At 38.6% G+C, this 27,577-nt stretch overlaps 1 protein-coding gene across 16 annotated transcripts in view; it reads left to right on the forward strand.

The window, feature by feature from the left end:
• The window catches only part of MBNL1 (muscleblind like splicing regulator 1), a 241,476-nt gene that overhangs the window by 49,789 nt on the left and 164,110 nt on the right, over nt 1–27,577 (forward strand). For 7 of the 16 annotated variants that reach the window (XM_074190760.1, XM_074190765.1, XM_074190766.1 and 4 more), the window contains exon 2: nt 20,421–21,450. The exons of 6 other annotated variants lie outside the window; for them this stretch is intronic. In XM_074190760.1, coding sequence (XP_074046861.1) covers nt 21,277–21,450 — 174 coding nt within the window. In that variant the 5' untranslated portion in view covers nt 20,421–21,276. Of the gene's footprint in view, nt 1–20,061; nt 20,275–20,420; nt 21,451–27,577 lie in introns of those variants that run through there. 3 more of the 16 variants (XM_074190761.1, XM_074190777.1, XM_074190769.1) reach the window with 3 other exon arrangements.

Genomic DNA, 27,577 nt, shown 5'->3' on the forward strand with positions numbered 1-27,577 from the left:
ACAACAGCAACAAGACTGGACAGTTAGAATCGTAAATGATCTGCATACTCTGATGGCCAAGGAAAATTCTGACAATCACAATTTCTCAGCACCCCCCCCCCCTTCAATACTGGCAATATATAGTTTCAAGCATATCATGGAGTGAAAACCTTAGGGTAAAAAAAAAGAAAGAAAAGTGCAGCCTGGGATGGGGGCAGATGAAGTGATGAGGGGGAAAGGAACTGACTCACCTGCTTTTGGCATGCTAGTGAGATGCTCAGGACTCTTGTAAAAGAGTTAGTATAGCTATTTCCCTTTTCCCTCCCCCACTGACTTCCTCCCTAGCTCACAGACCAGTCACTAGCAGTACAATATCTTACAGAAGCCAAGATCTAGGATTTAAGCATTAATCACCCGGATTCAAACAATTCCATCAGATTGTCATATGGAAAAGTTTTAAAATTTTATGACCCTATATTCATATTGCTGTTGGCCACCCCCAGGTTCACACAGATGAGCAAGTTGCTCCTTTGGGGACCATGGCCTTGCAGTGTCTCTGTTCTCCCTGAAACAAACACACCAAACCTTGCAGTTCATTGACTTTACTTGTTATTGGAATTTGACCCTGTGAGTTAACTTTTCACTAGGACATGAGTTTCAGAGCCTATATCAAGGAGCACTTCTAAATGGAAAGTGAGTCAATAGCAATGGATGACCATGTTTCACACTAAAGTGAAACACAGGCTTGCTTATTGCAATGAGGTGCTGCTTTTTCATACTTTCTTGGCTGGGGTCTTCAATTCAACTACAGCTTTATCATGAATATCCAGAAATGGTTCGGCACTCAAATAATACACTTTTTTTTTTTACTATTTTTGATAATAACATCTTTTCGTTTTAGTTTTCATGGTGATGCCCATTATTGAAATTTGTGTTCGTTCTGTTTCATTTGTGATTTAAAATATTAGCAAAACTCTGACTCTCCTTATTGTCCCAAAGTGTCCATTTCTACCTCAACAGTTTTCAGATTTTTTTATGCCATTAATTTCTAATAGTGTCTTTATTCTCATGAGTATCTAATGGGGAAAAAAGAGACTCTGGGACTTGAGGATATTGTTAATTACAATTGTTCATTTTAAGAAAATGGATTTATTCCTCATTGTTTAGAAAGGAACCATGTCTTTTTAGAACAGTAGAAGATATAAGCAAAAAATCACAATGGATTATTTTATTTAATATTTAAAAAACTATCCAATAGAAATATATTAGATATGAATTTTAAAGAGAATTTAAAGATTATACTAGCCATCGTCATTTTACTGATGAAGAAACTGAGTCAGTTTTGGAGTTGGAAAGTAACTTGCTTAAGATCACAGTGATTGTACCACAGTATGATTTGAATTCAGGTCCTTCAGTTTTTTCCTGTACCTTACTGCCTGAACATGGATAGTTTGGTATATGTTATCATTTAAATAAATTCTAGTTACTTCATTTCCAATTACCTTATAAGTTTCCTGAGGAAAGAGACACGCCCCTCCCCACTTTTTTTTTTTTTTTACTTTTCTTTATATCCCCAGCACACTAAAAAAATTTTGATACATGGGAGGTATGTGCCTGTTAACTTATGGAAATGCTTGTTGGTTGGACTGTCTACTTTGTCCCAACAGTTCAGTGCTGCTATTAGAGGCTAGTTAGATAACAGGATTTAGGTAAGAAGTAGGGATCTCTACCCCTAGCTTTATTAGTGAATCTTCAACCATTATTACATGATGGATATGAGGCATACAGAAAACAATGGCATTCTCCTTTGGCAAGGAACTTCATTCCTAATGGGAAGACAACTAGTGCAAAGATAAGTAATTGTAGAATATTTATAATTGTAAGAAGATGGAATAAAAAGAAGTGAAATTCATGATACTTAGGGAAAGACGACACTAGGAGCTTGGGAAATAAAGTCTTCCTATAGAAGATCGTTCTACTGGGTCTAGGAGGAACAGAGGGGCTCTTTGAATAGAGATGGGGAAGGCATGGATTTCAACTATAGGAATCAGACTGAGGGGATCAGAACAAAAAGAGCTAATTAGACTGGATTACAGTTAGGGATGAGCAGTAATATTTAATGAAAGTGGGAAGATTCATTGGTACCAAGTTGTAAAGGTCTTAGAAACTCAACAGAGGAATTTATGTGAAGCTACTAGAGTTTATTAAGTGGTGAAATGACTTGCTCAGATCTGAGTTAAAGAAACATTTATTTCCAGGAGTACCTGGGTTCAAATCCGGTCTCAGACACTTAATAATTACCTAGCCATGTGGCCTTGGGCAAGCCACTTAACCCCATTGCCTTGAAAAATCTAAAAAAATAAACAAAAAAACAAACAAAGAAACATTTATTTGGGGATGAGAGTGATGAATGACTTGAGGTCAGTGATCAAGCAGGAGGCGAATGCAATAATCTGGGTGAGAGATAATGAAGTTCTGAGCTTAAAGGGGTGGTTAGGTGGTACAGAGAGAAAGCGTTAGAGGTAGAAAGGCATGACAGGGTTGCTTGTGAGCAACCATGAATAAGATCCAAGAAGGATACTGAGCAACAGCAGAGTCTTAGCCAGAATGAAAAAATATAGAGCTATCACTATATTTGGCACTTAAATCCACAGTTGGAGAGTTTTTTTAACCACAAGAAAGTAATTTGTAAGTTATTATGAAGTATGAGTGGGATATTTCCAACTGAGCTTAATTTATCAGTGACTCAACAGGTAAGTCTTCAAAATGTAACTGTTATGCATTATTATAAATTATATGTCATTATATATTTATATGTATATATTTTGTATATATATTATTGTCATTATGTATTTCTTCTCTGAGTTTGAGGACCATAGAAAAGTTAAGCACTAAGTTTGCCTAAGCATCCCGTTTCTTAGTTGTTTGGTTTTGAATCTAGTAATTCGGCTTGTAATTTCAACACCAAACAGCATACCAGGCCATTTCAATAAAGAGATGTGTGCAAGCATCTCTAGAGTTTGTGCTTTCCTGGGTTCCCTTTGCCATTAGCCTACCATGGGAATGGACAAATATCATCAAATGTTTGTATAGCTGTGACCTTCCTATAAATAGCTGTTGAATTTCATATTCAAAATTCATTCTAACATCGTAAAGGGATACCTTTCTTGTAATACCCATTGTGAAGAGGGAATTTCATGTTTAATTTTTTTTTTAAATGGGACTAGTTCTTCTTAATTCACCAAATCCAAAATGGTTTAACCACATTTTGCTGTTGAGATAGTTAACAGCAACCAGGGCAAGTGAAATAATTTGATAAGATAAACTGTAGAGACAAAAAGTATTCAGTTATATGAATTAGATTATTTATTACGTTATTTTTTTGCTTGGTAACCCTTTTATAAAATATAGGCATAACCTTAAAATGATAAAAAATATGACTGCTAATTTTTAAGCGTGGCATTTCAGAAGAGAAGTATGCTTATCCAGAAGTAAAAAGAAAAGTTCAGTCGCAAATCAGGAACAGAAACCTTTTAGGTGGTATTAGAAAATATCTTGTAGTCATCTTCAAAACTGGATAGGATTAAAACCTGGAATGATTCCAGGTGACCATTTTGTCCTATTGCTATGCATAGAAGAAATCATTTATTCAAAGTCTATAAAGGAAAGTCTAGTGTAATTAATAAGGAATAACAATAGAACATTGACCTGATCCTCTGCATGTATCAATCTCTTATTAAAGAACAAATAACTGGTCAATCTAACCCTAAACGGAGGCAGATTTTCAGGCACTTAGATTTTAAGTGTGTGGTTTTTTTTAGTTGATTTTTTTATGTTTAACTTTTTGTTTTATTTTTTACTAACCACCAATTTTTAGTTCTTTTTGTACACCTAGTAACTTGGGGAAATTGTTCTCTTAGGGTCTCTTCTTAGCATGCTGTTTTCTTTAGGATTAATGAGCTGGTGCCTTCTGGAAGACAGAAGGACCCTCCACGGATACGGAGAGAAATATAGAGTTAATTAGATAACAAGTTGCTGTAAAGAATTCCATGACTTTGGGAGTCAGTCCTACATATCTTCCATTAGATACACTGTTCTCTGTCACTTGACTTTCCAAAGAAACATCTTTTCATAACAGTTTCTTAAGAGTAAGAATAATCTCTAGTACAATCAGTGAAACAATAGTTAAAAATAAAAAGTTAATGTCCTTTTTATTTAAAAAAAAATCCTTGATTTCCAGTCCTGGAGATGCCACTATATTTAAAGGCTAGAAATATGATAAGGTTTGTTTTAAAATATTGGCAGAAATATTAGTTAAGTCCACTGTCTTCCAATCAAGATGGTTGTCAAAATTACGATTTAAAGCATTTGGCAATCTGGTCCAAAATCTTTCATGACTTCCATGTTATAAAACTATAATAACATTCAGAGTAAGGGAATAAAATATCTCATCATCAACTTATAATGAGAATTTTCCTTGATAAAGAGATCAGAGGAGAAACCTCTATAGATTATCTTGATATTCCAGTTTTGAACAACGTTGTAGTTTTGTGGAAGACATTTGACAGATTGAGGACATCTGGGGTTTGAAGCTAAATTTTTCAAACAATCTTCTAAATTGTCCAATGTGAGGGGGCAATTACTTAGTGAAGCAGATGGTTTTTATTTTATTTTATTTTATTTGGTCTTTGTTTTTGTTTTTTATTTTTGCAAGGCAATGGGGTTAAGTGTCTTGCCCAAGGTCACACAGCTACTTTAATATAAAGTGTCTGAGGCCGGATTTGAACTCAGGTCCCCCTGACTCCAGGGTTGGTGCTGTATCCACTGTGCCACCTAGCTTCCCCCATGTATGGTTATTAAAAGATCTCTTCCCCTAACCATACACAATAACTACCCCAGGAAGAGAATACTTATGGGTGCCCTATAGCCTTATGCCCTGAGATCAAAGATCTATCATGGAAATTCATTAAGAACAGTATATGCAGGAGTGGCTAGGTGGCATAGTGGATAAAGCACCGGCCCTGGAGTCAGGAGTGCCTGAGTTCAAATCCGGTCTCAGACACTTAATAATTACCTAGCTGTGTGGCCTTGGGCATGCCACTTAACCCCATTTGCCTTGCAAAAACCTAAAAAATAATGAATAGTGTATGTAATGAAGATAGAACTGTTCCCACACTTTTGTATTAGTCTACTCTGCTCTTTAAAATAATACATTAAATAATTTACCTGATAATTATCTAAATATCTTTCATCATTACCTGGCATTATATCATCAAGTAAATTTTAAAGTTTGTGAATACTATCATATATTGTTACCTATTGTCATTTTAATTATTGTTATTTTGAAGAACAGGAAATCATCTCCTTGCTATTTAGGAGTTTGAAAAGTATAAATGCTTTAAAAACTTTACATCAGAATTAATATCTTTTTTGAAGTCATGTGAGTAGAAAAATCATTTTAACGAAGTTTGTGATGGCTGGCTGCTAACTGGAAAGCTCACTTGTAGGAATGTTTGTAAAAATATTTGTCTAGTTCAACTATTTATAGGAAGGTCACAGCTATACAAACATTTGATGATATTTGTCCATTCCCATGGTAAGCAAGGGCAATTCTTCTTTAGGATTGATACCTTTTCATATTTGTAAAGAAAAGGACATCATTTGAAGGTTGGAAAAACAATGTCAATGTATTGAAAACAACTGATGGAAGTTATCTTTGGAATCTGTTATTTTGGAGGGGGAGGAGATTGAATCTTTATAGTCATTCAACAAATGGTTATTGTTACTAGCCCATATATATATATATACATACATATATATATATATATATTTACATATATTATATATATGTAAATTGTTATAGATATATATAGATATATAGATATATAGATATATAGATATATAACAATTTTAATTGTATTCCATAACCATCTTCCTAAGCCAAAGAAAAATAAATCCTTCTTTATGAATTCAAGCTTTGAATTCTTTGAGATTTTAAATGATTTGTCTTCTTATTACTGGAAGAGCAGTACTTACGGTCTCCCTAATAGAGGACTGGTAGAGTTCATGCTCTATCTCTGTGTGATGTGTACAGATTTTGTGACCATTGACAAGTCATTTAAGTTTTGCTGACTAGGCATAAATCTAGTGTACGACAGTGATGGAATATTGTGCTTGAAGACATGATGACTGGGATGCTATTAAAAATAAACTTGGGAAAACTTGTAGGAATTGATGAAAAGTAAATTGAGCAGAACCAGGAAAACTATTCATATAATAGTAAAGACAACCTTGAAAGACTTGGGAACTGGTAGGCACAATTTCTGCCCATAGTGATAGAGTGATGGACTCAAGAGGGCAGATTGAAGTATCTTTTTCTTTTTTCCCTCTCCCCTCCCTTCTTCCCCTCTCCAGTTTCCTTTCCCCTCCCCTCCCCTCCTTTTTCCTCCTCTCCCTTCCTCCCCCTCTGCTCTCCTCCCTTCTCTTTTCCTCTCTCCTCCCCTCTCTTCCTTTCCCTATCTATTCCCCTCCCCTCCACTCCTTCTCCCTCTCCCTTCCCCTCCCCGTCCATTCTCTTCCATTCTTCTCCCCTCCCCTCTTTTCCCTTCTCCTGTCTTCCCCTCTCCTCTTCACCCCTCCCCTCCCCTCCCCTCTTCTCTTCAGCATGGGTTCAGAGCATTTCCATAAAAATGAATTTTATAGACTTTTTGGAGTATTCATGAATCAAAAAGAAAAGAATTTATAGAAAAAACTTTCACTTGTTACTTGTAAAGTTACATTAAATTATTTTATTTATTATATTTGTCTTTTTTATTCCTTGATATACCTAGTGATTTATTTACTTTAAAGTGAATGTACCCATTGGGATGGGTATAAGGTAAGGAAAATATGCACGTTAAAAGGACCTAATAAATACTAGTTGAGTTTCTTTCCCTGAGTCCTAGCTATTAAGGACTGATCTCTTTGCTCTTCTCCCAAAGGTGCCTCTTGGAGGGTTGTGATAGTATAGTGTTGCTTTTCAGGTTGATGATAACAGTGTCAAAGGAGAGTCAGTCAGAATATAGTCCTTGCTGAGCAGGGAGCTGAAAATAGGAGAGAATGAGTCCTAGCCTCCCTTTCAGCCATGATCTAAGGCTCTCTGAAATTTCCAAGGACACACTGGATTGAAGCTTGCATTTAATAGCTTCTTCTCCAAAGTTATCAGTTCTCATTTAAGTCTCTCCCCTGAGGGGTACAGGACATGAAAGCCCACTGGCCCATTTTGTTTAAGATGCAGTCAAGTAATGACAGGCTTCCTTCATAATTAATTGGTTCTATTTATTGGATTTTCTAGAGTAGTTATTTGAGTTCTTATTGTATTTAATTAGAAAAATGGACTTTACATAGTTCTCTCATAGCAATTAATGTTTCATGTGGTCTGTTTTAAGTTCCCTCCACCATAATAACAATTGAAATTCCTATGATATGGTCATTGCATTGAATAAGAGAATCTTTCACCAAACCTTGATTCCAAGGTTTCTTCATCTTATCTCTTGGTCGATGCTGCAGTGAGACCTATTACATGGTGGCAAGTGGATTTGGAACAACTTAATTGCAGAAATGATTTTATATTCAGATATCAAAAAGAAGCAAGCATATTTATAGTTCTAATTCAACAGCAGAACTTACGGTAATCAATAAACATTTATTGAGTGCTTATTGCATATCAGATTGGGGTTTACATAGAAAAAATTAAAATTATTCCTAACCCATGCAGTAGATAGAGCACTGGTCCTGGAGTCAGGAAGACTTGAGTTCAAATCCAGCCTCAGACACTTACTACTAATTTAGCTGTGTGACCTTGGGCAAGTCACTTAACCCTTTTTACCTTGCAATAAGAAAAAAAACCAGAAACCTAGTCTTGATCTAAAATAGTTTATAGTCTATCAAGAAAGCTAGCAGGTATCCATTCAGAATCCCAATAAAGCAAATCAGTACAAGTGAACTGAGCATGGGTATTCAGGGAAGGATGGAACAAGATGACTGAGAGGGAAGAGCAGGAACAGCTTTACACACCAAAGGTGGCCCTTACCCTGTGTCTGGAAGGAAGAGAAGAATTCTAGGAGGGAGTAATAAGGAGGGAGCATAGTTTAGGTTTGTCAGATAGCTAGTAGGAAATGAGGAAATTGAAATCCTGAGTCAGATTGAGGAAGATCTTGCTCTGACATAATTACATCATTTAATTACCTATATTATTTTAAAACACATCTTTTGGCAACTGTTAAAAATCACAATTTTTTTTTTAAAAAATTAGTTACATCAGATAGTACCTGTAATAAGTGATTTATTAAAATAAAATGGTCAAATTACTCTAGCTTGTTCTTGTTCTTTCCCTTTCCTCCTGTCTCCACCCTTCAGAGGTAATAATTTACCAATTTATTATGCCATTTAAGGTTAAGAAATTGTAGGTCTTTTACAATGGGACATTGAGTCAACCACTCTCATTTTAAAGATGAGGAAATTGTGGTCTGGAGAGGTTGAGGAAATTTGCTCAGGATCACATGGCAGGGCAATGAGGTCTTTAGACTCCAAGTACAATACCTTTCTTACTCATTAAACCTCTTCAGATCCCTCTTTATTCTTCAAGTTATGTTTTCCTGATGCCATCCAATTTGCTCTCCTGTGGATATTATCTAGTCTTTCAATATCCTTTTTGAAATGTGAAAACCCAATCTGAGCAAGATTCTCTGTTGCCTAATCAGCACAAACTGTGGGAACGTGCAGGTGCCATGCTTTCCTGTATACTCTTTAAAATTAGATCAGTATTATTATTTCAAACCTGGATTGCTATTATGTCCGTTTTCTTTTCTCTCTGAAAATGTTCATGCCCCTGAGATTATTTTTTTCCTACTCAGAACTTGAGCACCTAACAACCTTTTTGTCTCTTTAACCTTTCTATAATTGTCTTGGTTATGATGACCCAGTTACTATAACTTTGTAAAATGTTAGTAATCTTAACTTGAGAGTGTAGGAATTTTCAGTTGATTGAAAGTAGAAAAAAATCTCCATTTATTCATTGGATAATCTAAAAACTTTGTTTTTTCTTCTCTGATGAACAATTAGAAGAATGGTCTGGCCATTTATAGAATTAAAAAAACTTCAGTTCTATCACATGGTTATTCTTCAATAAACATTTAGCGTCTGAGAAATTCAAACTAGGAAAGAGGCAAAAAAGCAAAATGATCAATTGAGATTGGTGGCCATATTTCTGAAGAGTTGTAAACAATTTTGATCCAGTAAAATTAGAAACTCAGGACCTCCATTGTGATAGACAGGTCACTCTAAATAATAGAAGGCTCTTGTGAGAAAGTTAGAGGAAGAAAAGATTGAGTGCTGGGCAAATATGAGGAGGGAAGACCTGAGTTTGAATGCCATTTCAGACAGTTAATAGTTATGTCATTCAGTTCAAGTAACTTAGATTCCCATATTCTATCATTTATAAAATGGGGATAATAATGCTACCTTAAACAGTGCTTGAGTGGATTATATGAGATAACAGGTAAAACGTTATGCAAGCCATAGGCATTATATAAATATTAGTTATTATCATCTTCATCAACCTCATCATCCTCTTCATCTTCCTCCTCCTCCTCCTCCTCATCGTCATCCATGTTGACCTCAGGGTCTGACAGTTCCTTATTTATGTGGAAAAACCATCAAGGAGGAGACCATTCTTCATCTTCATCTTAACTACAACAGTAGTTAAGTAGAAATCGATTCATCCTGAGTAGGTTGGCAACTGGGGAGTGGGGTGAATGTTTTTGGTTTTGGCAATCCATAAGAATGAGGAGAAATCAAGTACTATGGAGCATCTGTTTCATTTGTTATGTCTGGTACCTTGGACGTTAGCTAGTAAAATCTTTTTCATGCATATGCCATTAGCAGAATACCAACTTGGAGAGCAAATTGCTAAAACTCCAATAGTCTGCTTTATGAAATTTCAAAAACTAAAAAAATAAACTCATCATTTGAAAAAATATAATTCCATCCTTGTAGAATGGCCTGCTTTTGAAAAAGGTGATAAATTCAAATGCTCTGTTCTTTTAGAGACATTGAAAAATAATTAAAACAATGTTCTCGTCACTTAATTTTTTTAGAAAACATATTCTTTCCAAGAAGAAAAAGAAAATATTTTCTTTCATTAAAATATATTACTTATGGTAACATACAGTGGGTTTATTAGCATTTGAAATATTTTAAGCAATAAATATTCTAAATTTTGTCTATTTTAATTTCTAATACAGTCAACATTCATTAATGCATTTCATATATTCAAAATCTCTTTGGGGCCCTTATCAAAAATTTTAAGATTATAAATGGATTCTGATACCTAAATATTTGAGTATCATTGTTTTAGGGACTCTCCTCTCCAGTCGCTCCCCATTGCCACAAAAATAAAATCATCCCCTTTTGGTTAGTTTCTGAAGCCCTTCTTTTCTTTTCTCCATCTTTCTTTCCATTTGTACATTATTACTACTATCGCAGCACTGGGAAGTCCTGGCCAACTAATCTCTGTTCTTTGCACTAGATACTCTGCTCTACTTCTCTGTGTCTTTGCAGTGAGTGTCTCCATTCTGCTCCCCCCCCCCCCCAATCTCCATGGCTCCAGTGTTCTCCCTCCTGCTTCTGTTTAGTAGAATCCTCTCTTCCTTCAACATGTAACTTAAGAACTTCTTATGGAATGGTGTCTTGAAACAGCTTGGTGACTTCTTCTCAGAATGATATTTTTGCATACAGGAAATAAAATACAATGGATGCCAATTGAATTAAATACATTTATCAAATTAAAAAAAATCCATGTCCAAGATTAAGAAGCTCAATGTCTCTTTCTTGATACCCCCCCCAAATGCGAGTATTCCTCTTCATCTTGTAATAAACTATTGTGTTTTTTCTCTTTGTCCTTTTGATAGTTTCTCCTTATACTTCCATATGTCCTTGGCATTTTCCTCATTAGAATGCCAACCTCCTATGATTAGGACTTATCCTCCTTTCTGCATTTGGATTCTCAGTGCTTAGCACAGTTTCTGAACATGGAAGATCTCTAATCAATACTTAGTGATTAATTTATTGATACATATTCTAAAATAGCATATTTTTAATTCTTTATTAAGTTTGAACCCACTTTCATTTTGTTTTGTCTGAATTAGTGGCAATAGGCACTATTTATGCAATCATATTTAATAATAAAAATATTTTTAGACCATCCGTGTAGAAATTTTCTGATTTTCAAAGGAGAAGAGTGATATGTGGCTACACTCCATGACTATAAGAGCTATTATTTATAGAGCACTTTTGCCCTTGCAAAGTGTTTTACAATTATTATCTCTTTTTGAGAATCGTGTTGAGGGATGGATACAATCATTATCCCCAGTTTACAAAATGGATCGGGATCTATTATCCTCTTTTTAGATGATGAAACTGAGACAAACAGAGGTTAAGTGATTTGCCAAGTCTCTCAACATGGTTAAGATTGGATCTGAACTTGGGCTTCCTGATTGCAGTTCCTGGGCTCTCTCCATTACACCACTTAAGTGTCTCATCAATTATCAACTGGAGATTAGATCAGCAGTGTGGACATCTGTGTCTAGAATTCTTGGCCATTGATAGGTAGCATTCCACACACAACATCTAGCTAGATCACGTTTTCTTGCCTAATAGACTGTCTATCATGTTGTCTAAAACAAGATTAGGAGAGAATGGTCTAGTTGGATGCTATGTCACTCATTTGATCTTGTCAGCGAGGCTTTCGTCTTCAACATATAGATCAACTATAGTAATGCCTCATGAAACACTCCCACTCCATATACCATTATTGAGTTCAAAAGATGTTATTCCTGGTAAAGTGTTGGTGGCAAAGTGGAAGCAAAAAGAAGCAAAAGACCCGAATTCAAATCTAGTTCTAAATATTTATTAGCTGAGTGTCTCTAGGCACATAATTTAACTCTTGTTTAGCCTCAGTTTCTAAAGTAAAACACTTTCCTCTTTTTTATTTGATACTGAGTTCTGTTCTAGGTGTTTGATAGAATTTTCAGTATCAAAATCTTTAGAATGTGGCAGTTGGACTTGGTTGGAGATTAAAAAATTCTTTTGATTTGTTTTGTGAAATAGTTCCCAATTACATGTAAAAATTTTAACAATCATTTAATAAAACATTTTGAGTTCCAATTCTCTCCTCTCCCCCTTCTTTGAGAAGTAAGGAATTTGATATTTGTTATACCTGTGAAGTCATGCAAAATATTTTCCATATTGCATCTTACAAAAGAAACCACAAACAAAATAAAGCAAAATTTAATGAAAATTAGAAATCTGTCTCACTCTGAATTTAGAGTCCAGCAGTTCTCTGTTTGAAGGTGGATAGGTTTTTTTTTTCATCATGGGCCCTTTTAAATTGAATTGTCTTGGGTCATTATTTTAATCAAAATGGCTAATCTTTCATAGTTATTCATCCTTCCAATATTGCTGTTACTGTGGACAATGTTCTCCTGGTTCTGCTCCCTTCACTTTGCAAGAGTTAATGGGTTTTTTTTTCCTGGCACTATCTTTCTGGTCATCTCTTACAGTATAATAGTGTTCCATTAGAATCATATACCACAACTTTTTCAGTCAATCCCCAAATGATGAGAATCTCCTCAATTTTCCAGTTCTTTACCATCATAAAATTCTTGCTATAATTATTTCTGTACATATAGGTCCTTTTCCTTTTCCTTTGACCTTTTTTTTGTAATTCAGTAGATCAGAGATCCTTAACTTGAAATCCTCAAGGGACCCAGGAACTAAGAGGGGGAAAAAATCATTTTTGTTCCATCAACTCCTAAATGAAATAGAGCATTATCTTTAAAGATTTTAATGTTCTATTCTGAGCCAGGGGTACAGAGATTTCACCAAATTTCTTAAAGGGGTCCATGATACAACAATGATAAAGAAGCCCATTCTCATGAACAATAGAAGATGGAGATGAACAAATCCTCAAAAATCCAACTTTGATTTAGTGGTTTTTGCCTTTTGATGAGATTGACTATGGAAACCGATTCCATTGGAATCAAGATGTCATTGTTGCCCTTTCCAAATTTGTGGATGCCCCTGAATTCTATCCCTAATCCCCAAATGCAGGACTGCTAGAGGATTATTTCTGTCTCAATTGATCTTCTGATGCTGTAGATCTGATTCAGGTCAGGGAAACCTGCTAGTAAGTTAATGATTAATAGTGACCTGTGTTCATCTGCAAACTGATAGGGAGTTGAGTATTTCAGAATCTTCCTGGACCTGGGATCTCTTGTCAATTAGGGTATCATTGCTTCAAGATAGTAAATGGGACATCAGCATTTATGAGGGGATTTCAGGGAGGGGAGTGGGCATTCCTCCTACACTTCAAAAAATCATTTTTCCATAAGAGCAATTGTTTAACTCCAAGGTTTAACCTGCTGTCTTGAGGTCAGCATACTCGACTGAACAAATTGACTGTAGAATAGTAGGAGAAAATAACAGAAGAAAGTTATTCTGCCACTTAGTCAATGATCTGAGGCTTGAAATTATTGTACTACCTTATAGTCATGGAGAATGTCCTGAAAATTCTCCAAGCCAGTGTCCTCATTCCTTTTTTTTTAATCTTTTACTTTTCTTTACATTTTTGCATTTTTGATCTTTATTAGGTACTGTCCCAACCCCATCTACTTTGTCTTATAGATTAGCTTTCTACATGTCTCATTCCCCATTATGGTAGCTTTCATTGAACCACGCAAGGCAGGATAAAGAGGGGACATAGGAATGATCTGACCCACTGCTTTCCTCTCCCCATGAGGAATCTGTATTTCAGAGAAGGGACCTGATCTAGGGGAGTGGAGGAAAATGTGACTAAGAAGATAGTGGAGGTGCTAGGGAATTGGGGAGAGCCAGCCTGAGGTTAAGGGTTTAGTTTCAAAGGGAGGGACGAAGGTGGCAGAGTATCTGAGTAAGGTCGAAGTGGAGCCAAAAGGTTTGGTTAAGAAAGGGACTGGTGAGATTTTGGCATGTTAGAGAATGAGATTCTGGAAGGCATTGGAAAGAATTGTGGAAAGCAGACAGAGGAATTAACTGATACAGAAAAATGGAGGTATTTCTTGCTCTGAAAAATGGAGGAAAGGTCGAGGAGGGTGATGGGAAAAGGAAAGAGACTGGATCTATGATTTCAAAGGTGTAATAGGGAGCTAGCTCTAATAGAGAATGGCAGCATGATCTCTGTAGGATGCTGGGAAGTTATGGGGTTTCCCTGGGAGTCTCCCAGGCAGTGTGCTAGAGGTTGGAACTGAACTTGGGTATTGCTGGATCTCTATCTCACTACAAAATAAATCCAGAATAATTTGGAGAAGGCAGAGTTCTATGAAGGGCATTTGTTTTGGAAAAACATTAGCAATGACAATAGCACTGGCATACACAACCTTTCAATAAACAATAATTTCCATTAAATTGGATTTGTACCCAAATCTCTCTAAACCCATTGAACATACTTCTAAGGAACAATTTGTATTCCCCACAAATTATAGTCAGAGGACTCTGGGTACAGTAGGTGCTAAATAAGTATTGGTTGAGTAGAATTGTATCCAGGATGGGTCTCCAAACAGCTACATTTGTCCTATTTCATTTTAAAAGAGAAAACTGTTATTTCTTCCCTTATTTGTGTATTTACAATAATTATGGTTTCATTCTTCTTCACTTATCTTCCTGCCCAAAGTGGATTTTTTTGACTAATTTTCAAGATTATCTCAGTATTCAATTATATTATCCACTTGGAGCAAGGGGCATCCTCTAGCCCTCCCTCAGTTAATGGAATCTCAGATAGTGGTTGGTTATCTCTCTCCATACATACCCTTATCATTTCTCTAGTCAACCATACCAGCTTTCTCTTTGTCTCTCTCTGTCTCTCTCTCTGTCTGTTTCTGTCTCTCTCTCTCTCTCTCTCTCTCTCTCATCTATTCTATATTTCCCATCTCTCTGACTGTTTCTTTTCCTTCATTAATGCTTTAGACTGCTCAGTGGCATCTATAGTCATGACTGCACTCCTGTTGCTGCTCAAGAATAAAGTGATTATTGATCCTTGTTCCAGAGCTTTCTTTCAAATACATGGGTGATGGCTTGTTATAAAATATGGTATTGGGCCAATTATAATGCCCTAGACTTTCAGTGTGTGTGGAATTGAAATGCTGATGTCTCTAGAGGGGCACTGATAAAAGAGCCTTTTTGGGTGGGGGGGGAGAAAGAATTTTAAAAAAATATTCATAGAACCGATGCTGATCAGTATAAAAGGGCCAGTTTTCCCCAGCTATGGTATTTACTCTTTTTATTATTTTTTTAAATGATCTATGATTTAATTAGGGGTGAATGTCATCCCCTCAAGCAATGCAATCCCTCTCATCATTTTATGTTTTATTCGTCATGATTTTCTATAATTCCTTTCCTTCTCCCCTCTGAAAAAAGGCACATTTTATTCTTCATGATTTTCTATAATTCCTTCTCTTCTCCCCTCTGCAAAAAAGGGTCATATTTCCAAGGTGGAACCTCCCTGAATTTAGTGAGGCTGTTCCTTAGATGACAGATAACATCATTTGATGTCAGGCCCATGTGCAAAACCTTTGTAGCTAATGAAACTTGCTTAAACGTGGTCCCTACTAGCCTTGCCTTTGAGAATGTAGAGACAAGCCCATATCATTTGAAAGCATTGGAGTTAGACCAGTTTGGGAATAGAAATAGTTTATTAAGATATATTTTGATGTGTACAAGTCTTTGTCTCAATTAGATAGTTCTGAAACAGAATGAAATTAATTTACTCTCTTCTTCAAAAATTGTGTTTCTCTTGTTCAAGTATTTCTTGTGAATATTTCTATAACCTGAACAATGAAGACATCAACATACCAGATTGTGTCAACATGGGGAAAAAGTGACAAGAATAGGTGTGTGAGGAAGATAGAGTATTTGTATGCATAGCCTTGTGGTTCTCACCTTTTTTGACAGTTAAATGACTGACTCAAATTCATGGCTTAGTTGATCAAAGTATAGGCCTAAGTTATCTAATATCAACTTATCAAATTATATTTGAGAAAATATCAAATTATATCTGAGAAAAAATTGTTAATATAATCAAATTCCTGGTGAACGAATATTTTCAATTATTATATTTTAACCTTGATTTTGGAGAATTTCTCTGTTCTTTGATTGGTGGAGAGTATAAAGGTAAACTTATCAGAAAAGAGGTTTGGGGTTATCCCAAGAGAGCTTCCTCTCTTTTCATCTCCCCCTCAGCAACAGAAGTAGCAAAGTTTTTTTTCCAACGAAGTAGAACATCATTTCATCTCCCTTTTCTCCCCTTTCTAATTTCAGTTTCAGTCTAAATTTTGTGGCCTAGAAATGAGTTTTGCATTTATAACTTTATTCTTATTCAACTAAGTGCCTCATATATCAACTTATCAAACTATGTTTTCATGGAAATAGTTAATGACATTTCTGGGCTATAACTGTACAGTAACATTTTGGTTAATTGCAACTCAGCGAAGCCACGATTACAAGTAGCAAGAACTTTCCAGGTTTCAGCCTTTGGAGGAGTTAAATCATATGTAAACAATTTGGTAGCAGAAATAGGCTAGACAATCAACTAACTGGTATAGATATAAAGTCAGTCCCATCAGAGCCAGACCCCTTGACCTTTTAGGTAGGTACAGAGACACGGAGACAGAGAGATGTCCACTTCCAAAGGGAATTTTCTTGCCAGCAAGGACTTAACCAATGTATTTGTGAAGTTGTGATCCCTTCCTTTCAGTCATCTTTGAAGGTTATGGCAAAAATACTGCTGTTGGCCTCTTAGTAGCCAAGGGGATTATATGCAGCTGACTTCGATTTGTTTAGAACCCAATTATAGAAGCCGCAGGGTAGAGTCCATAAAAGTCTTGACTTTCCTGTCAGGAAAGTTGAAATCTTTCATCTGACCCATCCTGTATGACCAGGGAGAAATCATTTAACTTGTCAATTCTCAAGTCATCCTTTAGGACTTGAAGTTTTGAAACTGAGCTCTTTGACTTTATAAAAGTATAATTTGCCATCACTAAACATACTTTAAAAGTTGGTTAGGCTTTCTTATATTGTCATAAGATTTAATAAATGATTTTGCTTTTGTGACTTTCATTAATTCATCCAAAGCCTATATATCACATTGCAGCCCTTTCAGGCAGAACCATATTCATACAGTGTCTGCCTTCTAAAAGCACTACATATTCATGAACTCTAAAAAATAAAGGGAACTTCTTTGGGTAAACTATTCTGATACCATAAATAAACATATTGCAGTTTTTAAAAATATTGCTTTGTGTTTGAGATCTAACATTTGCATTAGTATTCTTTTATAAGAAAATCTTTCTTTTTGTCAATTCTTTTGGTTTCAGAAATAAACCTTAGCCCCCCCCCCCCCAAGCAGTTCCCAATCAAAACTCCAGTGAGCTTGTTTAAGTTGGTATTCTTCTGTATTTTTATAAAATCATTCAAACCGTTCAAACAATTTGACATATTCCTAAGACAGTTGCTTAGCCCATTGCATGGTCCATAAGCTCTTGATAGATGGTTGTTGATTAACTGACTGGTTCATTTTTTTATACAGCATAGCCCTTCTCCTCAAGGAGTTTACCTTTTAATGGGGGAGGGATATGTATAGATATGGTGAAAACTTGTAAGTAATTACAATGTAGGGAATGAGGGGAGCAAATTATTTTCAGATTAAATGTTTTAGAATTGTTTCAGGAGGTTGGAACTCATTCAGCTAGAGGAGGGGACTGTAGATCAAGGACACTGTTACTGAAAAGAAAAATGGAATCTGGTCAACTAAGGTTTCCTGAGGATTCAGAGTAGGGCAGACATGGGTTAGAATGGGACCAAAGACTTAATATGTTTGTGAAGCTTAGCTCCATCCTTTTCAATGACCTTTGAAAATTGGTAGCAAAAGTCCCACAGGTAATAAATGATGGGTGCTGGATACATCAAGTGGCTCATTTATCTGAGTCTTTGAGCTGAGCTTTGAAGGAAGAGAAAGATCTGAGCAGTACCTGGGGAAGGCAGCATGTTCTGGGTATGATGGATCCTCTGGCAAAAAAACAAACAACAAAACCCCAACAAGAAGCTAGGAAATAAAATCATTCTTTTTCTCAGTGATCTCCTGCTTCAGAGATCTGTCATTTTACAGGTTTGGGTCTTTTCTCCCCCTATCAAAGATAATTTAGCTGATGGTTTTGAATGTTGCTGTAATCAGCACATTGAAATTTCTGGGTATCACTCTGGTCAAAATCACAAATAGATTATAATTTTCTTTATCCCCTTATACCTGATTGCAAATGTTCTGAGTATTAATGCCTTTTCCCACTCAATACCATTTTCATATTCTACTGGGATCATGTTTAGGCGTGGTTCCTAGTCCCCCAATAATATTTTGAAAGACTGTAAATATGAGGACTATTTCTTGTTTCATTTCTTGTGCTGCATAGCATATATAAATGTTTGCTGATATAAGGGCTGCCAAAGGAACTACCTCTAAAGAAGCTTGAAAGGATTCTGTATTTTGAGGGTCATGGTGGTGGTCTACTCAATTTTCAGAATTACAGTTTTCATCTCATAGGGCCACGTCACAAAGTAGCCAAGATGTCATTCGAGGTTCTCCATAAGGAAAACTTCCTAGTTGGAGTCCTTCCCAGATGAAATGAGCTACCATGAGCAAAACAACCTAATAATGAGCATTGTCCCAAAATGTCATAAGCCCTTTGAGAAGGGATGGGTTTCTTCCTCTAAAAAAGATTGGTTCTCTGATGGATTTATGACAATGAATGCCGTCCCTCCCAGAGGCAGAGCTGATGGTATCTGAACACAGACTGAATACAGTTTTGTTTTCTTTTTCTCTCACTTGATTTTTCGTGAGGTTTTTTCTATCTTTGTGGGGGGAGGGGATCATATTTACTTTTTCCAACAAGACTATTGTAGGAATGTGTAAATAAATACATGGCCTTCATTTTCAAAGACCATGACATCAGGGAGGGGATGCCATGAAAAGCACATGAATTGGATTTGAGTGTGTGCGTGGGGGGGGAAGGGCTGTGCTGAGCCCCCAGCCCCACTTTCCCCTCCAGAGCCATCTGGTCCAGTGGCCAGAGAGGAATCCCCATGGCTGGAGGTGGCCCTGGGGGAGGCAGTCAGGGTGAAGGGACTTGCCCAGGGGCTCCCAGCTAGGACGTGTCAGAGGCTGGATTGGAACTCTCATCCTCTGGGTCCCAAACCAGTGCTCTGTCCACTGCACCCCAGCTGCCCTAAATAAAGGAAAGGGAGGAGTGGGTGCCGTGGTGAGGGTGACCCGGAGGATGCCGGGGCTTCAGGACTGTTTGGCCTGGAGAAAGGGATCTTGGAAGGTTTGGGGTTTTCAGCTTTCTGACTCTGGGATTATTTCCATAACAAAACAAGCAGAAATCCACAGGCCCGCCTCTCCCCAGACTGGGCGGATTTACCTGGGGGAGGGAATGGACCTGGGCAGGATCCCCCCCCTTCCCCAAGCCAGGGCCAGGGGGCTGGGCCGCCCACCCCGCTCCCTTCCTTGAGATCTGCTGCTGCGCCCCTGGGCTCGCGTCTCCCCAGCGGCCTGCCAGCCCTGCAGTTCTCCCTTTCCCCACATGACCTCAGTCTTTGCTGGCATAAAGGCTGCTTTTGTTCCTCCCCGGCCTGCCCCGGCTCTATTGACAAAGTGTCTGCGGCCTCAATGGACTAGCGGGCCGCGGGGAGGGTGCCCGGCCGCCCCCTCGGACAGCCGGGGCAGCAGAACGCACCGTCCGTGCCCCCCCCCTTCCCGTGGGCTTCACGTGTCAGGCCGGGAGGCTGCCCAGGGCTGAGCCAGGCGGCGGGCATCCGGGCAGCGAGCTGCGGGCGGCGTGCTCGCCTTGGCCTCTGGGCCGGGCCGGGGGGCTCCGGGGCACGCTCCCCCTACCGCATGGCGGGCACGTCCGAAGGCCCGGCCCGGGGCTCCTGCTGTGGCCCGGGGCCCAGCTGATGGACGCTCTCCGCTCTGAGCCCAGTCCTGAGCCCAGTCCTGAGCGGCTGACAGGCGCGACCTTTCATAAGACAGCCCACACGATTGGCTCGCTGCCCGGAATCTTGCTGCAAGGCCGCCTGTGATTGGTCCTCCCCCCCCTATCATGCAGCGCTTCGCAGAGGGAAGCGACCCCTTTTTTAATAACCCGCCGCTGGCTGGCTGCAATGGGCTGCACCGTAAGTATCCGGCGTGGCAGCGGCGGGCAGGCGGGCAGGCGGGCAGGCGAGGATGGTGGCCGGGCCCGGGGCAGCCGGCGAGGCGGCGTGGGGGAGCGCGGGCGAGGGCCACTTGGTCATCGGTAACCCCTCTCTTCTCTCTACAGGTTGGTACTAAGAAGTGCCTTTCCTGACGTCTCTGCCGCTTGGACCGCTTCTAGAACAGCCCCTGCTTTTTGCCTTGCTTGCTGCCAGCTAGACCGCGACGACAGCTCATCCGCCCTCCACCCTCCGCCTCTAGCCCAGACACCCCCAGTCTACTTAGCAGCAAGGGGGAGCCTCGCCTTAGGCTGCTTTAGTGGCAAGAGCCAGAGTGAGCCAGAGACAGACAGAGGCAGAGAGAGAGGGGAAGAAAGGGAGCTTGATTGAGCAAAGTTGGCCGGCAAAGCAAAGCCCAAAGTCAGAGCTCTTCTGCCGGACACCCACCGAGGAGGAGAAAGAAGCCACCCCAGTCCCATCTCCATGGTTGCCCTAAGGCTGCCGCATCTGTCCATGCCAAACTAATCCATACCAATTGCACCACAGAGCCCCGTTGCCAAGGCAGTCGTGGGGAGACCCCCCCCGACACCTGGCCGAAAGCAGCGTGCGGAAGGGGCTGCCACGTTCTCCACGCTTGTTTGGGGGCTCCCCGGTGGCAGTGAGAATGGGGTATTGAGAGCACAAGGCCGCTCGGAGTCCCCCCCCCTTTTGGTAAAGCACCGATCTGCTTGGGATCCTAGCATTTCTCGCAGAAGGCCCCCAACCTCTTTCGATGAACAGTTTCATGCTGGGAATTCCTAGGGGGATCTCTTTTCCTTGAGATTGACAGCCCGATTTTCCATGTACCTTTAAAAGCACAGGGATCTATTTGGGGGACAGTTTCATCCTTTTAAGTCTTGACAGTTTGGCTTTTTGGGGGGGGTCGGTTTGGTTTTGTGGGTTTGTCTCGCTGAAACAAAAATTAACTACCTGTAAAATCTAAACATGGCTGTTAGTGTCACGCCAATTCGGGACACCAAATGGCTCACACTGGAAGTGTGTAGAGAGTTCCAAAGGGGCACTTGCTCTCGAGCAGATACGGAATGTAAATTTGCACATCCATCGAAAAGCTGCCAAGTTGAAAATGGACGAGTAATCGCCTGCTTTGATTCATTGAAAGTGAGTAAATATTCTATTATTTTAAGGGTAAGGTTTTAGGGAATGAAGGAGAGAAAACTAGAAAGAAACCCTCAGTCTTCGAAGGACAATGGTCCTTGTGTAGCAGTTGAGATAAAATATGGGGGATGGTTTTATTGTTGATTTTGTGGTTCTGGTCTGTTCTGTGGGGATCTGAAATAGAGTCCTGTCTCACTTGGACTATTGTGCCTACCTCCCTCAGTCCTGCGACCCTGGCTTCTTATACAGGGCAAAACCTCTAGGTGAATCTCTGTGTCACTTAGGAGAAGACAAATGTGGAAAGAGACCTGTATGCATGTGCCTATATAGTAGCAGACATGTGGCTATGTGCCTCAGTTTGTAGATATGCAAAAATTGATAGAGATGTGTGTGTATATCAATATAAATACATTTATATTTACAAATAACATTTGTATATACACATATATATATGGAAAGATATATTGATCCATATCAAGTTGAGTCCTAGGGAAAATTGATTCAGATGCTGCTTCTGTGTTTGGGAGAGTAGCTGGAGAATCATGGATTTGAATCTCTGTGGATTAAAGAGTAATATGGATAGATGATTAAAGTTTTTTACAGGGTGCTATTTGTAATTTTTTTAATCTATTCACACTCATGATATTATAAGGACTGAGCCTAATCTGGGTGGCTAAACTATCCTACAGAGAAGGTAACATTAAGCAAAATACTCACTATATGCTTGGGTAGTTTTAGGAGAAGCACAAACTTTTTTTTTTGCTTTTCCTGTTGAAGAATTGAGATCTTAATCTCCAGATATTTTTTTAATGTACCAGAAATCCTTTCTTAGCAGTTTTTAATTCTCTTGGCTTTAGATTTGTAACTCTCTCATGTGGAGGGCCCTGGTTTCACGTAGCATCTTCTGGGAGCACCACAGTCCCCAGTGATTTCCTCTGCAATTCGTTGGCAGAGAAAGATGGCATCAGGTGCCTAGGTCAGGTGTCATGTTTGAAAATGGAACTTGTGAAAGACAGCCGAAATGGCTTGAGATTTGACTTGTAATATAAGAGGGTTGGATGGAGTTGGCTGATCCGTTGACTGTTTTCCCATCATGTTAACAGCATTGAAGCTTAGTTCACTTTCTAAATCTTTTCAAAAAGATGATTGACTCCTCTCAGATTTTCCTAAATTCAAAAAAGTGACATAGTCTCAACAGTCTCAAAAATTAGTCTCCTTGGCAAAGTACTATGGTTTGCTTAGGAGGCCTCAACTACAGTTTGGGGCCATCTCTGTTAAACTCCAAAAACTGAACATTCCTTTGAATAATCTATTTAAAAGTATATGTATGTATTTTTTTCCAAGAATATCACTTAACGTCTGGGGAGAGTATAGATGTGTGAGTGAGTGTAAGTGAATGTGCATGCATTGGAAAGTAAGAAACAGAAACAAAGTAATTTTAAAGCACAAAGAAGAAGTAAATGAGAAGCATTTCCTTAAGTGTAACAGCCGGAACTTATGGGGCCTATTTTTTTTCTTCCTTTTTTTGGTGGGGTAGAGGAGAGCAGACTGTCTTTATGAGTATAACTCATTTGCCTTTGTAATTTCACATTGACTGGATGCAGGTGTAACCAGCAACTGGTACCCATCAAATGGAGGTAAGGGGCTAATCCCCATGGCAAGGATCCACCTGTGGCCACAAGTAACCCCAGTTTGACCCAATTCCTTGCAAGCCCTGTTTTTATCCTAGCAGATGGTTGAGGCCAGACATGCTGCTGCAAAATAAAGGACAGACTTTGCCATGGCTGAGACAGTGAAGGGTTTTCACAGAAGGACCCCTTCCACAGGCTTTGGGAACCCCGTGAACCATTAAGATTCAGGGGCTTTTTTCCCCCATCCTTAAATATTTTTTTCAGTTATGGATTGCTCCTGACCACAAAATGGCCCCTGTCTGAGCAAAGACCCGGCATTCCACCATGGCGTGTGGCATGGTGATAATCTCCACCAGTGCCACCGTCAAGGTGTCTTTCTGTTTCTGTTTTTGTTTTTTTAGTTTTCAATTTCAATACTTGATGTTTTATTCACAAGGACCTGAGTGGAACAGTTTGTAACTGCACACTTTGTCCTTCCTTATGTTGTTTTTCTGTTCTTCCTAAAAAAAAAAAAAAATGAAAAAAGACCTTCAGTTTCTAAATAATTCCTCAGTTATAGTAAAAACCATTTGGTTGGATTTAGCAAAGGAAAGAGGAAAACATAATGAAAATTATGTGAAATGTGGATTGGCGTTGGACAACGTCCACTTCATGATTCCTCTGGTCCTCTGTTTCAAAGAAGGAAAGCTTTAAAAAAAATGCTCTGCACCATAATTAAGCAAACATATGTTCCATAATATCAACAGTCCCAAGAAAAGCCCTATTTGTTTCTTGATATGACATTTAATAGCCTACCTTCCAGATAGCAGTCCTCCATTGTTCAGCCTTGTGGCTACCACAGATTAAAAACATATTTAAAAATCATTAGAGACAGTCTGGTATTCCTGTTCGAAGCCCTACTACCGGGGAGAGTGGTGGAGTTTTCTCCAACCCCCAAAATGGCCGGGCCATTTGTACAAAGTCAAAATCGAAACGATCGGAATTTTACAAACTTTTGCAATATGCTGACTTATTCACTAAACAGTGTCCTAGGTGCTGCCGAAAGCCAGGGGCCAGTCTTCTGCTGAGCTTCTGAGTATGAGATAGATGTAGTCTGTGTAATCGGCTATTTTTAGCATGTTAGGAAGGCAAACAAATACTTGGTGAGAGGACCCTGTGAAATGGTAGTACCCTTCAGCTGTGCTGCCTCTGCCCTTGGCTATGTTCCCAGGTGTCTTAGACCCAAGTTTCTCATTGGGAAAAGAGAATGCATTTCATTGAAAAAGAGGAGAAAAGCACCGAAAGCTGTTCATTTATTTACATGAAAACAACAGACACGTTTCTGAATCTTAACTGAGGCAAATTAGGCGAGGATTTTGGTTTGTTGATGGTCAAGTCACCTTCACTGAAAAGAATTTTTTCCCTTCAGTTGGACTTGCTTTCTACTAATTTGAAAGTATCAGTCTCCTGGTAAAAGGGGAGGCGGGGAAAAATGAATAAATGTGTGAAGATAACAGAATATAGTAAAGTTAGGGCCTATGGAGGTGAGTCAGGCCTAAGCTAGAATATCATTACCAAATATAGCATGTACAGAACTTTTTTTTTTCCCCTGGTTTTTGTAAGGCAGTGGTGTTAAGTGACTTGTCCAAGGTCATATTGCCAGGGAATTATTAAGTATCTCAGGTTGGATTTGAACTCTGGTCTTCCTGACTCCAGGGTCGGTGCTCTTTCTGCTGTGACACCCTAGCCGCCCCCAAAACTTTGGTTTTTAATAAGATTCCCTCCTGTATACCCTAGGACATTTTATTTTTATAATCAATGTTTTTATTTGCTTTCATCTCAGACTAACTGCACTAAGTTTAGAATCAAACTGCTTGCAAGTTGCATATTGAGAGCATTAAGTATCACATAACTTTAGTGGTTTTGAAAATCTGTTTTACATTGTGACGGAAGGAGAGTTTCTTATTGTTCCTGAAGGAGATACTGATAAATGGGGAGGAGAGAGGCCTTCCTGCTGTAAGTTGTCATCAAAAGTCATGCATTTGGAGTGGATGAATATAGGGACTGAAGACAGGGTTCTCAATTTCCCCCCCCCCCAGTCAATAGTACTTTATGGGCAGTTTCAGTTCAACCAATGGGGAGCCTCAAGGGACCAGTTTTAGCTTAAAGAAAGGCAAGGCTTTGATCCCCCCTGAAAGATTAACTTTTAATGATGAAAGGAGTTATTTCAGTGGGGTCAGCAAAGCAGGAATCTTTTCTACTATAATTTAGTGATTCAATTTATTTACTTGATTTTTATTTATTGTTACATTTTTTGTCTACCTACATAAATTTTGGGGGTTCAGGTGGGTGAAATTATCAGCATTCCTTCCTTCTAAAATTACAGACTGATTTTCAGGGTATGGGGTCCAAATGTGTTCCTCTAACAACTTGGTCTCCCGGCTCTCATTGTCAGAGTTGGAGTCTGCAAATCTTGTCAGATAGCCAGCTAGCATTTGTAATGCATCTGCTTTGAGCCAGGCAGTATATACTAAGCATTGTTAAGCAATCGCTTTAATCACCATTGAGTGAGGGCTACCGTCATCATTCTATCTAGCCATTCACATTTTGTTGTTTAGCTTATAGATATTACCTTATTTTATTAATAGAGCTTGCCTGGAAGGTAGTTGCTGCTGTTATTCTCATTTGACAGATAAGGAAACTGAGGCAGACAGAGTTTAAGTGACTTAGAATCTCACAGTAAGTAACTGAGGGTAGATTTGTTCTTCTGTCTTCTTTACTTTGGATCTATTGATCTATCGTGACTTGGTTGCCTCTGATTATACAGGTGCCCTCGCATCCCATTAAGAAGGCAAATAGATCTATAGTAGATAGAGAGTAGTAATTGATGTGAGATGAGGCCAACCTTGCTTCCAACACTGACTGTGTGACCTTGAATAAGTCATTCAACCTCTGTCTGCCTCTGTCTCCTCATCTGCTCAGTCCTATTATTATTCCCTACCCTATAGGATTGTGATGATCAAATGAGATAATACACGTAAAGCTCTTACAAATCTCAAAGCATTATTAGTTTACTTTAACAATTTTATTCAATTTAAAAATAGCTCCCCCTTGTTCTTGTTTGTCAGCAAGCATTTATCAATTGACTATAGATTCGGCACTCTGCTATGTACTGTAGATAGAAAGGAAAGTGAAAGACCATCCTGGTCCTCAAGTAGTTCCCAGTGGGATGGGGGAGGTAAGACACCAATAGCTATGAATAGGTTAGATACTAGATAATTAACAGAGGGGAGATATTGTCAGTAAGATGCAATTTGGTAAAGGCTTTCTATAAAAAGTGAGATATTCATTGGGAGTTGAAGAAGGTCAGGGAAGCAGAGGCAAAAAGGAGAGGTGACATTCCCAGAGTTTGGAAGTTGAGTCTGTCACTTAAGGTACAACAAGAAGACCAGTGCTCATGGATTGAAGAATGTATGGTAGGATATATGGTAAAGACTGGGAAGTTAGCAGGCGGTTTCCATTCTGCAGGGATCTACATAATAAGGAGCCTTGGAAACTTGCCCTTTAGTTAAGTCAAATCTATAGATCAACAAGGGATTGAATTGTAAAATGGACAGATTTGAATTGGCAACTGTGTCGTTTTGAATGTTTAAATTTTTTTTGGTCTTTTTCCAATTATCTTACTTGCTTTTTTCTTCATAAAAAAAAAAAAACCAGAAGTCATCACATAATTGGTTGTCAGAATCAAGAAGACCTGAGATCCAATCTGGCTTTCTAGTTGTGCAGTCCCAGGCAATTTACTTAGCCTGCATTTGCCTTGGATTCCTTATCACTAGTTATAATGGCACCTTCCTCCCAGATTGTGGTGAGCTTCAAATGAGACAATAATTGGAAAGTATTTACTACAGTGCCTTACAATAGGAAGTCCCATTTATACATGGTACCTAATATTGACCTTAACATCTTTAGTATGTCATTTAAGGATTTTTAAAAACCATACAATTGCTATCTTCTCATTCAGGGACAAAACTGACTCAAATAAGGTAACATTTGTTTTATAAGTTTTTTTAAATTATCTAATCTTAAAAAATTAAAACATATCTCAAGTTAAAATTCCTTATGAATTCATCATCTCCTGTGCCCTTCTCCAATTGTCCTCTTAACTTCCCTATTTCTTTGGATGGCATCACCATTTCCCCTGTAAGTTGGTTCAAAATATCGGTGCTATCTTTGACTCATCACTCTCCCTCAACCACTTCATATCCTGTTGCCAAGTCCATTGGGTTCCTCTTTTCTTCTCTCACTCCCATTACCACTGTCCTCGTTCAGTCCTTTTTTGAATGCAGAACTGCCACTGTTATCTTCCTACTGATATAAACCTTTTCCCCATTCAAAATCCTTTGCTAGTTCTCTGTAATCTTGATAAAATAGATCCTCCTCACTGGGGTCTTGCACAATCTGATTCCAATCTACCTTTTTAACCTATTTTTATTCTCCTCCTCTTTATATATTCCATATTT

Source organism: Macrotis lagotis, chromosome 6 (genome assembly GCF_037893015.1).
Source record: "Macrotis lagotis isolate mMagLag1 chromosome 6, bilby.v1.9.chrom.fasta, whole genome shotgun sequence".
NCBI classification, from domain to species: domain Eukaryota; kingdom Metazoa; phylum Chordata; class Mammalia; order Peramelemorphia; family Peramelidae; genus Macrotis; species Macrotis lagotis.